The sequence below is a fragment of the Lagopus leucura genome, unplaced genomic scaffold, assembly GCF_019238085.1.
Source record: "Lagopus leucura isolate 7727_CA_CO unplaced genomic scaffold, USGS_WTPT01 Super-Scaffold_760, whole genome shotgun sequence".
Classification (NCBI taxonomy): Eukaryota; Metazoa; Chordata; class Aves; order Galliformes; family Phasianidae; genus Lagopus; species Lagopus leucura.
In genome coordinates this window covers 3,801,802-3,816,721 of record NW_024962257.1, presented here as the reverse complement: position 1 = coordinate 3,816,721, position 14,920 = coordinate 3,801,802, and the positions used below count along the sequence as shown (strand labels likewise).

The 14,920-nt window shown below is 45.2% G+C and overlaps 1 protein-coding gene across 4 annotated transcripts in view; it reads right to left on the bottom strand.

Annotated features, from left to right (window-relative positions):
* Positions 1 to 1,830: 1,830 nt before the first annotated feature.
* The window catches only part of SDK1 (sidekick cell adhesion molecule 1), a 363,622-nt gene continuing 350,532 nt past the window's right edge, over positions 1,831 to 14,920 (bottom strand). For all 4 annotated transcript variants that reach the window (XM_042863994.1, XM_042863995.1, XM_042863996.1 and 1 more), the window contains 3 exons: positions 14,618 to 14,738; positions 14,252 to 14,381; positions 1,831 to 7,720 (listed from right to left, as the gene is read on the bottom strand). In XM_042863994.1, coding sequence (XP_042719928.1) covers positions 7,448 to 7,720; positions 14,252 to 14,381; positions 14,618 to 14,738 — 524 coding nt within the window. In that variant the 3' untranslated portion in view covers positions 1,831 to 7,447. The remainder of the gene's footprint in view (positions 7,721 to 14,251; positions 14,382 to 14,617; positions 14,739 to 14,920) is intronic.

Here is a 14,920-nt window from a genome sequence, read left to right as displayed (position 1 = left end):
GCAGCAGGGTCATTGATTCAGTCACTGCAAGGCTGCTTTCCTCGAAAACAGGCTGTGCTGCGCCTGCTGACCTCAGCCTCTGAGAGTTGCACAATGCAGAGCCATGCCTACCAGTGACTCCATGGGCGTGGGTTGCTTCCTCTTCCACCACGTGCTGATAACTGAAGGGTTTTTTCCATATATAGGGAAATACTCTCTGAATTTGCAGATGACTTCATCAGCCCTGTTGGCAGCTGAGATGCTTGTCTGTGAAAATGCTGCAGAATGACTTCATATCATCAGTCTCATGACTTAATCTTACCCTAGCTAGAAAACGAATAGTGGTAAACATACCAGTTGCCTACCTAACAAAGGTCTCTACCTAACGAGGGTCTCTACCTAATGAGGGTCTTTACCTAACAAAGGTCTCCATGGGCCTGGGAGCTCAGACCAAAGCTTCAGTGATCATACTGCTTGGGCTCAGAGAGGGATACATCCTGCATTTCCAAAGAAACAATACAGCAAAGCAGGACTCCCTTTCTTAAGGCATGGCGGATGTGCACAAATAAGGAAGAAAAATGTGTTCAGATAAAGTTCCTTTTGATTTTGTGGGAAAAGCAGGTTCAGAATGAAAATGATTGTCAAAGCAAGAGGAGGAAAAAAAAAAATAAATATATATATATATATATATATAAAACTGAGAGGCAGACTTAAATAATGAAAAAAAAAGGAGCAAGGAGAAAAATAAATAACCCTAGAGCAAAAACACAGGAGGAAGAAGAGGAAACAAATGAGACAAATAGCAGGAAAAGGGTCAGCAGTGAAAGCCCTGATTGCTTGATTCAGTCAAGCCATTGCCTGTGCTGCTCAAGGCAGGGCAGGAAGTCAGTCTGTGTGCTCTGGTATTGTTTAGGCTACAAATGCCATGGCAGATTTCCCATCCATTCCAGTGTTTATGTCCGTGCTCCATTCCTAACCATAAAAACATGTACGAAGGAAACGTATCCAGAGCAGAGCGAGGGCTGGAAGCAGAGGATGATGCATTTTGGGGCTGAATGACCTCAAAAAAAGTACTGCTGCGTGTTCTGGCAATTTTGCAGAATAATGCCTTGTTCACAAAATTCTACAGTGTGAGGATTTTCATCTTCAAAATGGGTACATTGATACCTCTAAGTTATTACATGCCACCGGTCAGGGGGGTGCCTGTATTTATCTAACACTGCATTGTTTACAGTAACCCTTTCAGGAGCAGGAAAACAAGAGTTGTTTCCTTAGCAGTTTGACTCCCAGCCCTTGGAAAGCAATGATTTCCCACCTCTCACCTTTTCCAGCAGGGCTGCAGCCAACCTGCCTGCATGTGGTTTGCTTCCCTGCCAGGGAAAAGCCACAGTCACCTCCCATTCTAATGGCTGCATGGGTTTACAGGAGGTAGGATCCAGCCCACTGCCACCAGCACCCCTGTGGGACCTGAATAACGGCTGCTCCCACCCTGCAGGGACAACCAAAGCACACAAACCAGCAGCCCCAATGGGTTTCAGCTCATCCGGGAGGAAGTTTATCACCACTGAACACCACAAATTTCAGGCTGACCAAATTTTGGGTGTAAACGATTTGAGAGCTTCGTTTGAGCTGAAAAGCAGCGAGGGATTATAAGATTTTATAGCCCAGAACTAACAGCGTGGAATTTCAGCCTGTGTTACATTTTCACTGTCCTGAGCTGTTAAATCGTGAATACTCTGGCAAGGTACCAAACCATTTCTTCTAGCCAAAAATAACAGAAGTGGTTTGAAAACATTTTCTCCCCACCACCCCTCATCCCACCCCTCAATAAAAGTACCAAAGGCACACGCATTCCAAAAGGGTTCTTTTAATTAGAAGCAGTTTTGCAAAAGAAGAAGTAACTTTCTCATATAAAATAGTGGAGTGGTGAAGGTGAGGCTTAACGAGAGGCGTGGAACGGAAATCCAGGGCAAATCCCCAAGGAGACACTGAAGTGAAAGCAATTGACCCGATAACACTAAAGGGTAACTCCGAAACAGCTGTGTAAGGTGGTCCTACCCCTGAGCTGACAGCAGGAACCAGGTCAGAGGACGGATCCCATCCCAAGAGTGGCAAAGCAACCTGCTACTGCTGCCATGGGCTCAGCATCACCACCGGGGAGCGTGGATGCCACATCCCAGGTCCCACCTGCAGGACATCACCACGTCTGCTGACAAGCAGAAAGGTGTCCCTTCCAGATGGAAAGAATTGGACATCGATGGGAAAACACTTTGATATAAAGCTCTGTGACCCCGTGCCAGTCTCTATATCCAGTGATTCAAGCCCCAGGAGAGTGCACAGTGATCAAACAGTAATCAACAGAAATAATGATTTTCCTGTCAAGTCTTGAGGCTCCAAGGCCATTTAAAAAGGGCAGGTGGCAGCTTTGAGAAGATGAAAGTTCTGAGTCAATGCCTGAATCTCAAATCACAAAGGAATCTCACCTCTTGTTCAAACACATCTCACCTGTCCCATGTGTCACACGTGTGCTTATCAGTGCTGGCTCTACTACAGTGGGTGGCAAGCTTCACACCTCCACAAAGTGCAAGCCAACTTTGCCTGGGAGGGCTGGGTCTGAGATGCAGGGGGAAGAAAAGGAGTACAAAAAATATGAAGAAATGAAGGGATTTGTCAGGTAAAGCCATTAGAGGCTCAACCCCAATCCAACATGTTCAGTCTTGGGGTTTGTGTGCTCCTAATTGAAGGGTGGCTTTCCCTAAGGTTTCAGAGCATACTGTACAACCATGTTGTCACGCGTGCGGCCTCTGTGTAAGCTCAACAGCAACAAACCTCTCCTAACGCCATGATGCTGCATGGACTCCACCCACGCCGATCTAAGCAACAACAGGAACTCTAGATGGAACGACATGGTCTGCAATACAACTTGCCTGTCTAGCAGTGGTTCTGTGATGGCTTTTGCTCTCCAAATAGGATCCCTCATTGTATGTGCCTTTTCGGCTACTACTGATAAAGGAAACTGCCAAAGACGGGATGTTTTGGGATCGTGATCTCTTATGTCTCAGGTTTCTAGGATGGCTGATTTATAGCGGCCCTGCCAAAAGTCATCGTTCTTTTATTTTAAAATTCCCTGACAAATTCTTTCTCTAAAAGGATTGCCCTGTTTAGTCTGAAAACTGCAAGTGGGAGAAGACACCGGTGCTCTGTCTGCATGAACTGCTTTCTATCCTCCCTTTCTGGAGAGCAGACTGGATAATCTTTGGATGACCTGATGTATTTCTTGAGGAGAGCAATGACAAAGATAATAAATGTATCCCCCCTTCAAGACAGACCTGGATATTTATTCTAAAATATTGCTACAGCAGCTTCTGGCAGAGGCTTGGATATAAGCAGAAGAAACGAGATCTCAGTCCATCTGCAAAGCATCACTGGTTTTAGCACTCCAGATGAGGAGAAAAAAAATTACTTTGGGGTTAATGGATTAGTTTTGTTTTTTTTTTTTCTCTCTCTTTTTCCCTCCCCTTTTTAAGTGCTAACTGCCTCCAATATTGGGATCACTTGGCACAGGGTGATTCCTTCAGCAGTTGCCTCTGAAAGCCTTTGACCAACATGATCTCATTTCTCCCCACAAGGGAATTTCCAGCTGCTGACTCCCAGGGTGGGGAAGAAGAGGCTGTCCCCAACGGAAGCAGAAGAGTGCCCTCTCCTGTCCCTTCTCACCCAGCAGCACCAGCCATGCACCAAATTGAGATTAAGAGGTGGGAATGGAAAATATTCCACTTGAGGGAGCAACCTGTGCTGGGGGACACGCCGTGTGTGACATGGCACTCTTCTGCATGAAATGGGATATTCCCATGGCTACCACATGAAAAATGAGCTCCTGTTAAGCTGTTCCCTGAAACGTCTCCCTCGGTCATTTCATAACGTTGCTTTTATTTTTTAATAACAGTCACCCGGAGACCTGAGAAACAAGGCAGAGAAAATAAATAAATACAAATAAAATGCCCTAACAAGGAGTTTTACATATAAGTCTTCATTTTTCAAGACGGTTCTAAACAAGAAGAAGGAAACAGAAGTGGATTTGATGGGTGAAGTTATTGTAAAATGACAGCTAATGTTTAAAAGTCGTATTTCAAAGCTGTAATTCCCAAAGATTACAGCTATAAGAGAGAGCTTTCTTGCTAACTGATGGAGTGTTTCCTTCTAGATGGAACAATTTACCTGGTATCAGAAGTAAATAAAACCTACCTATTTGTCACATTTTGCAATACAGCATGTGAGCAAGAAGGCACAGGCATCATGCATGTAGCTATAAGTGAACTGGGCAGGAGAACTCATATCCTGTTCTCATTTTAGGAGTGAGCAGGGCAGTGCATGTCCACACTGAGCGAAAGCCTAAATAAAATAAACCTGTAAGTAAGAAAAGCCAACTGCTAAACAAAACAACATCGATAGTAATAATGATCTGGAATGGAACAGAGATGGTTTTGCTCAGATCAGCAGGACCTCCAGCCATCACTCCTAACCTTTCATTTTGGTGGCAGTCAGAAGAAAAGGGCCGTGCAGCCAACGCGGCAGGACCCCAGAGAGCTCGAGCATTTCAGTTGCAGATGGCACTGAGAAAAAAGGGATCATTTCTTCTTGCTTTATACAGATTGTGCTGCTCCCCATGTCTTCCTTCGGTGCAACTGTGACCACAGATTCCATTTTCTTCATTCCCCGTGGCTTTCTTGCCTTTTTACTCAATGTGGTATCGGAACAGTCCCAGGGAATAATTGCACCTTGCAGCAGTTTAGATCCAGCAGTATTCAGGAGATATGAAGCTACTCACCCCACGCTGTCCTTTGGAGCAAGATCTTCAGTATGTGATCTATCTTGTTCTAATCTGTATCCACAAGTCCCTCAGTGGTCCTTGAAAGACTCCCATAGCACTGCCTCTCTGAGCCATTGGATGAGCCCATTTAGCACCCCAACAGCAATAGCACCTTTGTGTCCCATGTATGTATAATAAGAGTTTTAAAATAAGTAATCTGATGCATGGAAAAAGAAAACTAAATGGAAAGTCACACAGGTAAATTTGCCTAAGAAACCAAAAAATGCAGACTGCAAACAATTCATTGTCAGTTCTGTAATTAAAGCAAAGTCCGTATGGCTTAAGAGAACAGTCAAAGTGCAGAGAAGGCAGTGGTTTTTCCTGTTTGTCTTGCATTCCTCTTCACCATCAGCTCAAGTAACCTGCTTTAGAGCCTCTCCTCTATCCCACACATGTCCTACCCAGATCTGGAGAGGAGGATGGCTCACAGGGTTTTGGCTTAAGTAGGTGCCTTTACAAGTCCCTTTAATGATCCACGAATCATTACTCCAAACTCAAAAGCCCCTGAACACATCCGAGGGGGTTTTTGGTTTTGAATTCTTTCTTTCTGGAGCCTTTGGAGAAGAACAACAATCCAGTGTCAGTGCTATCCAGAATCTGTATGCACCAAGAGCAGCAGGGCTCAGAGGCAGTGCCAAAGAGCACAGGCAGTTCTAAGCTGGTTTGCCCTGCCTGAGAGGCACAGAAAGGTGACTGCTGGGACCTCACCTGTTCAGGTGAGATGAAACCAAGCAGCTTCTAACCAGCCCTAAGAGCACGGACAGGCAGGCTGTGTCATCAACATTAAGTTGGTTTCAACAACCTGCCTTTAAGACATTGTCATCCAGTGCCATCGCTGTCCTGCATCTCCATAGAGAGGACAATTTTCCTCTCTCCAGGGACAATTTGCAATGGGAACAGTGCCCACACGTGCCCTGGTGAGACATTAGCAAGCAGCAGGATGCCAGTTCTCCTGGTTGACCTACATCCATCTGGGAGGGAACGCCAGGTGCTGGAGTGGCGAGGTTGTGCCTCCTTTCAAATTTGCCTTTCATACTTGTGGTAAAAAGTGCAGTGATCCAGGAATGCTGCTAGATCCAAGGGCTCCACTCAGTTCCTTTAAAGCCCTGACAGTTTCCTTGTGAGCAAACAACGTGCTGCTAAACAGACTCAGGAAAAAGGTAGAAACAAAGAAAACAAAAGGGGAGCTGTACAAAAGGATGGAAAATAAACAAAAACTCCTCTCTCCTTTTCAAAGGCTGTAGCTTCAAGCACACAAAGCAGCCGATAAATGTGCACAAGATAATTCACAGCCCTAACTTGAAAACCTGATTAGCTTTATTTGGGGACACTTTGTTGCTTCTCCTAGATATGAAGGTGAAGAATCAATAAAAGGCACCTGTGGACACCAGAACTCACCCAATCCATGTGACGTGTCTTTGTACTAAAAAAATAAAATCAAACAAACCCAAGTACCACTTGTTTTTTTACAGACCAGTAAGCATCACTGCAGAGTCTGGGCAAGAAAGAACGCTCTGTTTCTACTGACAGGGCAGGGTAACTTTCATGATCAAAACCCTCATCAATTAGCAGACTCTCTCGCTTGTCACTGCAATTAATTGAAAGATTCCTCTGGCTTGCTGGATTTTGTCCTTTGACTTTTGAAAATGAACAACTCAAACGGCACATGCAGTCCACAAGGGAGAATTAGAGCCACACCAAAAATAAACTGACCTTGCATCCAAATTCTTCCCATTTGTCTCACCCACTGCTGCCTACAGAGCTCTTTTGATACATCTGCTCTTCTAGAGGCCCTGGAGTTGGAATATTTAAAGATTCCAGCAGGTCCCATTTGAAAAAGAAGGGAAAGCAGGTCAGCAATTCAGCATATGAACTCCAGTAGTGAGCTGAGAGCAGCCACAGTGACACATCTGAGCCTAAGTGAATCAGCCATTGCTCCTAACACGGGGAGCAATGAGGAGGAGAGGAGAGGAGAGAGGAGGTGTCTGCTTTTCATGTAAAAGTTTGTCCCTTCTTGTTTTTAACTTCTTGACCCTGATGGCAGAAGGAAATGAAAAAGAAAAAAAAGGAGCCTGGGAGGTTTTATGTTTTCTCTTCGAATCACATCACAAAGTCTCTCATTGCATCTGGGGAATTCACCTCCTTGTTTGGAAATGGGGGGGATAGGAAGAGGGGAGAGAAAGAAAGAGGGAAGAGAGGGCACAGGAGCTGCTTCCTGAAGCAGTGTTACAAAAAAGTGGTTAAAAAACCCCAACTATTCACAAGTGGTTTAAAATCATCGCTTTTCAGAATTCCTTTCCCTCCCCCCTTATTTTTTTTTTTAAGCAAAGGTTCGGCTAGTTCAGCTCTGTGATTTGAGAATTGATTGTCTTCAGGAAAAAAAAAAACAAAATGAAACGAAACAAAAAAAAAACCCAAACCCAAAACAAACTGAAAAAAAAAAAAGACAAATAAAGAACAAAACCAGATCAGCCTCATCCGTGTTCCCATCCGCTCTACCCTGATAGAGAAGCTACCCACAGTTCGCCGCTGGTCACTGCTGTGGCTGACCCCGAGCAGTGCCGGCATCGCGGCTGGGCTCTTCCCTCCCACCCCGTGTCAGACAAAGGAGGAGAAGCCTGTCACTGGAGTCCGGGAGCCGGGTGCAGGCTGTCCTGTTGGGGTGTACACCCCTCCTGAGCTCTGTGTCGTGATGACAGTCTGGAAATAGGGTTCTGTCTCGCTGGCGGAGCACTCCTCGTATCTGTAGGATGTTGGGTGCTTCACCCCTTTCTGCTGCCGCTTCCAGGAGTTGTAGTACGTGGGATCGCTCATGTAATGGTTCACAAAGGAATGCTTTGGCAGCTCGTCTTCGTAATCTGAGTCGGTGGCCTGGAGTATAAGGGAAAAAAAATCAGCTGTTAGCTTCTAGGATTTAGCTCAGTCCGCTCTGAAAGAAATTAGAGGGAAGATTAATATCACCAGCTGACAAAAGCCATAATTTTAGGGTAGGATGGGTTGTAGTCCAAGTGTAACACATGCTGGCTGTAGGAGAGTGCTGTGCTCTGGCTGAGCCAGGCCTTGCTGCTAGGGGGAAATTCCCTGATGATCTCTTTCAATAAGAGATGCAGAAAAAGGACAAGAGAAATAAAGGTTTTGAGCTGAGACAGGGGAACTTTAGGTTGGATATGAGGAGGAAGTTTTTCACACAGGGTGGTGAGGCAGTGGAACAGGTTGCCCAAGGAGGCTGTGGATGCCCCATCCCTGCAGGCATTCAGGGCCAGGCTGGATGTGGCTCTGGGCAGCCTGGGCTGCTGGTTGGTGACCCTGCACTCAGCAGGGGGTTGGAACCAGATGAGCATTGTGCTCCTTTGCAACCCAGGCCATTCTATGATTCTACGAAATCCCTTCTAATTTAGCGCAGAACCCCACAGCAAGACTACAGCTCCCTACTTGGACAGAAAGTGCAGAGAAGGGTGGAGTAATTGTAGGGAAACCAACCATTCTATGACTCTCTGATATAATCAAAGCGACCACAATTGCAACAGCAATTGAGAATCCCTCTACTTCTGATGCAAGGACTGAAAGAATGCTTTTGTGCACAGCAGCTGCCATGCTGTTGTGTATTCTGCTCAGGTCAGGGCACCTGCACAGTGCTTGGAGTTTGGCTTGCAAGCCTCATTAAATACTGAAAATTAGTTATATCATTGGGAGGGAGTTAAGCAAAACCAAAAGTTATTTCAGGCAAACAACTCTATTTTATACTTTCCAGTTGATTATCAGTAGTGTAATAATGCACACAACCAGCAGCGATGGAAGAAAACAGAAATGCAATATTTGGAAAAGAACTGCCAGAAAGGAGGGGATGCTTCCATCACATGGCTCAGGCACAAGCCCATGCTCAGACAGGATCTCACCCCTGACAACATGTACAGGGGACAACCAGTAGCCTCAGAGCCAGTACCGGCAGCTCACTGGAGCTGAGGAGCTCTGCTGGGCTGTAACCAGAGCAGCTCTGTGCCTCCAGAGCACGGCTTCTGGGACACAGCTGCAGGAAGCATGGAGAGCTCATCGATCTCGTCTGAACAGAGATCATGGCAAAGCCTTGCCCATAGCATCCAAGCGCACATTTCCCTTCTGTTCCCACTGACATTCCCACCAATAGCAGCCACATCCCATACAGCACACAAACATTTACTCAGTCACTGCCATATCTCATGCCTTCTCTTGAAATCTCTCATTCGAGCATGCAAAAGCTTTTATTCCTTTTTTTCCCCCCTGATAGCCTGCGTAGCCAACCTAAAAGGCAATTAAAAATCAAAGTGGTGGCTGCCTATGACATACAAGAGAGAGATGGGTAAGCACAACTCACAACCACTAGTGATTGCAGTTAGTTTCAGAAGGTTGGTATCATTCTGAGTCTGACACCACATAGCAAACACACGCCCTCCTTGATCCTGCCTGCCACACAACTAGTCTCTCCTCCTCTAATGGCCTCTGAAGAACAATCTTCAAATGCCTTCCAAACCATCATCTGAAAAGGGCACCGCATCCATCATCCCACTCCTTTGCTTAGATATCTGCTTCGATACTATTTCATGCCTGTTTTCCAGCACAGAGAGTGATAGACGGGGCTGAGAAATTTTTTCCCAGACTTTTCTGAAACTGAGTAAAGCAGTTTGCTAACAGCTTTGCAAAATTCCCCTTCTGTTAACCATGCTTTGGATCTTTCTATTGTTTTAAGACTGCAAAGCTCCAGGTGCCTTGATGCGTAATTAATATTACAACAAAACCCCACCAGCATTTAACAATTATTCCAGAAGGAACTCAGCAAATCTATCACCTGGAAAAACGTTCCTTTGCACCAGCTGCCAACCTTGGGAAGACAACACTGGGCTCCCTCCAAAGGCCTTCCTGAACAGGTGGTTTTTGCAGCGTGCCTGGAATATCCCCAGATTTGGAACACTTTGCAGCCAAGGGGTACAGAGAGCAGCTCCAGAGTCTTGGCACTGCTGCAGGAAACATCCTGCCAGCACAGCCCTGTCTATTTTGTAAGGGGCTCCAACAAAAGTGCTTCTGCTGATGGTGGATGTGGCAGCGTGACAGAGAGAGGCTACAGCTCAGGTCCTCTGCTGCAGAGGCAACAGACTTTTCCTGCAGACCTGGTTTCCTCTGTTCCTATCAAGAAACAAGATGTTGTACCTTGCACCAGCCTATGTGTTGCTGCAGCTCTGTATGCTAGCATTAAGGCTTAAAGTGCTCGGGGAGCTGGGAGATGATGTCGGCATCCAGCAGAAAAGTCTCTGCATCCTGAGCAGAGGCAGATGGCTGCGGCTCATTCAACAGTGAGCATCACCTAAAGATATGAACTCCTGGATGCGCTCCCCCGCCAACGACACAATGCAACCACAGCTCTTCCGACTCCTTCCCCAATCCAAAGTCAGTCTCAATGCCTCAGATGCTCTCCTCCAGCTCCAGAGAAACAAGCCTCTGCTGGAGAGATGGATCGTGTCAGCTGAGTTGCAGTGTTATACACATAAGTAAAAATAAAAATAAAAAATCGCTTCCTGTGGCTCCTTCCTGGTCTTCCTGATGGCCCCACAGACACAGGGAAGAGACATAAAGGCAGTTAAAAGGCCAGGAGGTCTAAGAAGAAATGCTGAGAGGGAGATGTATCCAGGAAAGGAGCACATTACTTGATAGGTACAATAACAGTGATGCAGCCACTTGATTTCTACCCACTGCTAGGAAAAATATACTTACCCACAGAACTAATACAGTTTCTGTACCTAAGCCAAGTCCTTTTGAGACGGCCAGAAGTCAACATAATGAAGAGGAGAAATATTGGGAGCACTTTTAGATGGGCTGCTGCCACTTGAAATAGACTTGCCATAGACGGAAAGTCCAAGATTTTCAAACTAGGCCACCTGCTGATAATCTGTCCCCTAATTAGTCTGTTATCCCAACTGAAAGAGAATACTAATGCAGTGTAAATAAGACCAATGCCTTTGAGAGAGGACTTTCATGAAACTTATATAGCTGCAAAAGCCTCATCTAACTTCAGCCTTTCGCCATCGTTAGCACTGATGCTGGGAAGGATAACCTGTTTTTTGTTCTTGATAGAAAGTGGTTTCTTTGTATTTCCTTCAAAATAAGCAAGAACCAACTATTCCACGTTTCCAAACTATCTTCAAAGGTCTGCTCTGAACAAGGTACTGATACCTGCCCTTAGCAGCAAGAAATTTTCTAAGTTATGATCCCAGATCCCTGCCTGCCCCAATGAAAGTCAAGGAGTCAAAAAATAAATGTTTTGCATGACAGTACAGACAGCTTATATTAGAGGATTACTTTCTAGTGTTTTTAAACTACTGAGGAAATAGAAATGCTGCAGGGCTTTTTGCTTTGTTTTCAGTTTTCCCTACTCTGCATCGCCCTTCAGTGCGATGGTGGCTTTGTTTCCTTGGAAACCTCCATAGGCTGAAGTGTGATTGGTGTATGGTGACATTAGAGGCTGTCAACCAGAGTGTGGGGATGCCTATGAAACAATAAATACAGAAAATGAGAGGCTATTTAAGCATTATATTGATAGCACAAAATGCACAAATGCTGTTCAGAGGCAAAACAGCAATCAGAGTTGGCTAGCTGAGTCAATGGGAAATTCAAAAATAGTTCCAATTATTATTATTATTTTAAGTGAATGGATAAGAAACAGCTTTCTGAGATTATTTCTTAAAATGTAGATGGCAGCAGCTTCTCTTGGTTGACATGAAACAAGTATGTGTAAAAGAGGTAGGCTTGACCTGGTAGGCAAGTCATTTTGCTGGACATGGGAACCCTCCCTATGAACATCTCGTCTGCAGCTCTTGCCCAACTTGTCAAAATTGCTTGAAAACATCAGAAACAAGTTAAGCCATATTCCTCAATAAGTGTTAAGTGGAAATTTATGGTATGTTCCCACAGAGCTGAGAAAGGGAAAATCAGTTGTGCCGTAGCGGGCAGCTTGGCAGAGCAGAGCACCTCCAGCATCCAGCAGGGTCTGACACTGCACAGAATCTATGAGAATATCACCTCCTGAAAACAGTTTTTGGGGTATCACAAAGACATGTGAGCATAAGAACATACACAACACCCTGCCCTGCTGCCCTTCCCTGGCTGGCTGACATCACAGATGCATCATCAAATTTCCCTACAATGGTGAGCACCAAATTTCTTCAGATCGTCTGTCCAGAGCCTGGTCCACTTGACTCATTACCTAAAAGCCTATTATTATTAATCACTTAGAAATTACACTCTCAGCACTCTCTTGCTCCACACCTGCCAATTAAACTACTTTAACCTCATTAATGGTGCTGGTGCTTGGCTTTCATGACATGGAGTGAGTTAACCATTTGATTTATGAATATTGGAGTGCTGCTTGGTCTGCTACATTTCCTCTTCGTTCCTCTCTTGCTCTTCTCGTCAGGAGGGAGCAAGGAGGAAGGCTCCCAGGCAGCTGTGTTGCAAATGCAGTCAGTCAACCTGAGAGTTTCTCTCAGGCTTCTTCGTGCTCAGTAAAGCCCATGAGAGTTGAAGCCAGCGAGCTTCCTTCTTTTCCACAGAAAATCTTGACACTTCAGGCAACAAGGGTAAAACTAAGAAGCAGAGAGATGACATATGGGTTGGAAGCAAAAGCACTGTTTTTGGCCTTACCTGTCCTTCTGTGCAGCACAGTAAGTGGAATCTGAGATCCATGCAAATACGTATTAGAGGAAAATAGCATCAGGATCCCCTTTGCTGCAGAGGACTGAACATGTGTAGAGCTCTTATATAGAAAAGATATCTTTAACTCTTTACTTAATAGGAAACATTCTTGCCTGCTAAAAGTGGTGGAGATTCTGAAATTCTCAGAAAACCAGAGCTTGTCTGTTAAGATATCCTTTGAGAACAGAAACCGAGAGCAGAAAAGATGAACAGGAAGAGCTAATAGGTACAGGAATATTTGAAAACAGAGCGGTCAAACATCTATACCCACCTCTGCCCCTGTACCCTCATCTCCTGCCTGTACCAGCCAACATAAACAGCATTTTCAGGCTGATCAAAAGGCAGCATCTCCTCTTGCTACCTCTATCGGGAGCCTATTAACATTTCATGCCTAAAAGCACTCCCCACAAAAATAAGCAAGCATCAAAGACATTATACAGAAGGGCTGCATATCTAAGCCCCAAGGAAAAACAAGAGGCATATTTTGTTCCCATTCTCACATGCAGACACAGTCACAAAAACACTAGAATCTCAATCGAGACCTTCAGGCTCGACTGCAATACATAGTAAATAAATAATATTAATAACAGCCTGAGGGAAAAAAAAAAAAAGACACAACACTTTCTTTTACGTCGTATAAACAGTGCACATAGAAGGCAGTAATGACACCCTGCAAGGAGACTTTTGCGTATTACCAGGAAATACCACATGGGGCAATGAAATTAATGTCAGAAGGTGCCAGAGCTAAATTCATGATCATGCTCAGCAAACTGTTTTAATGACAGGTTTAATGCTGGGTTGTTACAGTGACATGACCAAAGCACTACGGCTTTAATCTGGAGGTAGCGCTTGTGCATCGTGCAGACAGCAGCTCCAGCTCTGCCAAGGAAGCTGCTGGCACGCTGGGTCGGCGATAGGGCAGCACAAAGCAGCAGGCTGTCCGTGGTAATTAACAGGAGGTGAGAGTTGGGTAGCCAGGAAAAGCAGCTGTAGCTGCAGGTGCAGAAAAGCTACAGATGAAAACTGTCATCTTCCTTCACTACTTGCTGCTCTTGATTTATTCTTGCTGGAAGGGTCAGGTTTGGAGTGGTTTGGCCCACTGCTCGCTTCTTGTGCTGTCAGCTCAGATTCATCGGGATCTCAGCTGACAACACACAATTTGAGAGACAGATTTACCTGTCTGCATGTCCCTTGAAGTCTGCTTATTCACCCATGGCCACTGCTGGGCTTTTACAGACCATAACCACTTATTTCTTAAAGAAGATGTGAGACACAAGATAGAGCACTGTCAAATGCGTAATGCTGGCATACAACCACCCTCCTTGGAGAACAGAGTCTGAAAGCATCCCAAGCAGAAGGCTCCTGTAGACTGGGGCGTTTGGAAACCTGAATGCTGGGCTTTCACTGTAATTGCTATGAGATCCCTGGCAGGTTACTGATTCCCCACTTACTCCCATTATAATGCAGGCAGCAGTTCTCATCACTAAAGAACATACTTCCAAATCTCAGTGTTTGCTGCAGTGCCTAAAAAGGTACTGTGAAAACTTGTGATAATATCGATGCAGACAAATAATGGCAACAGCGCAATGCAGGTGTGGCAATGGGATTTCAAAGTCTTTGGTGCTGGGAATGAATGTGTGCAGTGACTGGGCAACACTCAGCAAGGCAAAGGCAAACCCTTACCTCTGACTCTGACATTTCCAAGGGCTTCTCGTTGAGTCCCAAGCCCTCGGTCAGCACAGCTCCATTGTACTTGTTGCAGATATCCTCATCAGAGTAGTGCAGCCCCCCTGGGCTTGGGCGAGGAGGAGACCTGGCAAACATAACATGTGAGTGTATGGATAGTGTCACTTCTCTGAAATGATGCAATTAGAGACAATAAAATCACGCTTAGAAATCAGAACCACAGCCTGGAGCAGTGACTTGGGCATTAGTGTGAAGACCTCCTTAGATCCACCAGACAACAGTGTCTCCTTGTTGCCTACTTAATAGCTGCCTGAATCTAAATGAAAAGGCATTTCCAGCAGCGTGGTGTTCCCAGCTTCTTACCTGGTTCCATTTTTCTTTGAGAATGTGCTCTTGATGTTTAGGTGTCTGCTATTGAGCTCCAGAGCAGTGAAGCCTCCATTATCCAAGGTGACTGACTCTTCCACATTGGAGATGGTCTTACCTGGAGCCAGGCAATGAGAGATTCAGCTGAAACAAGGGCATTTTCCTCCCAGATACAACTTTAAGAGTGATTAAAAATGAGTTGCTAACTTTCCTTTCGTTTTGTGATACCACTATTTTTTAAAAATCTCTCTAGCTTTGTTACTGAAAAATGAGTACAAAGTGGATGAGAGGAGCATATCA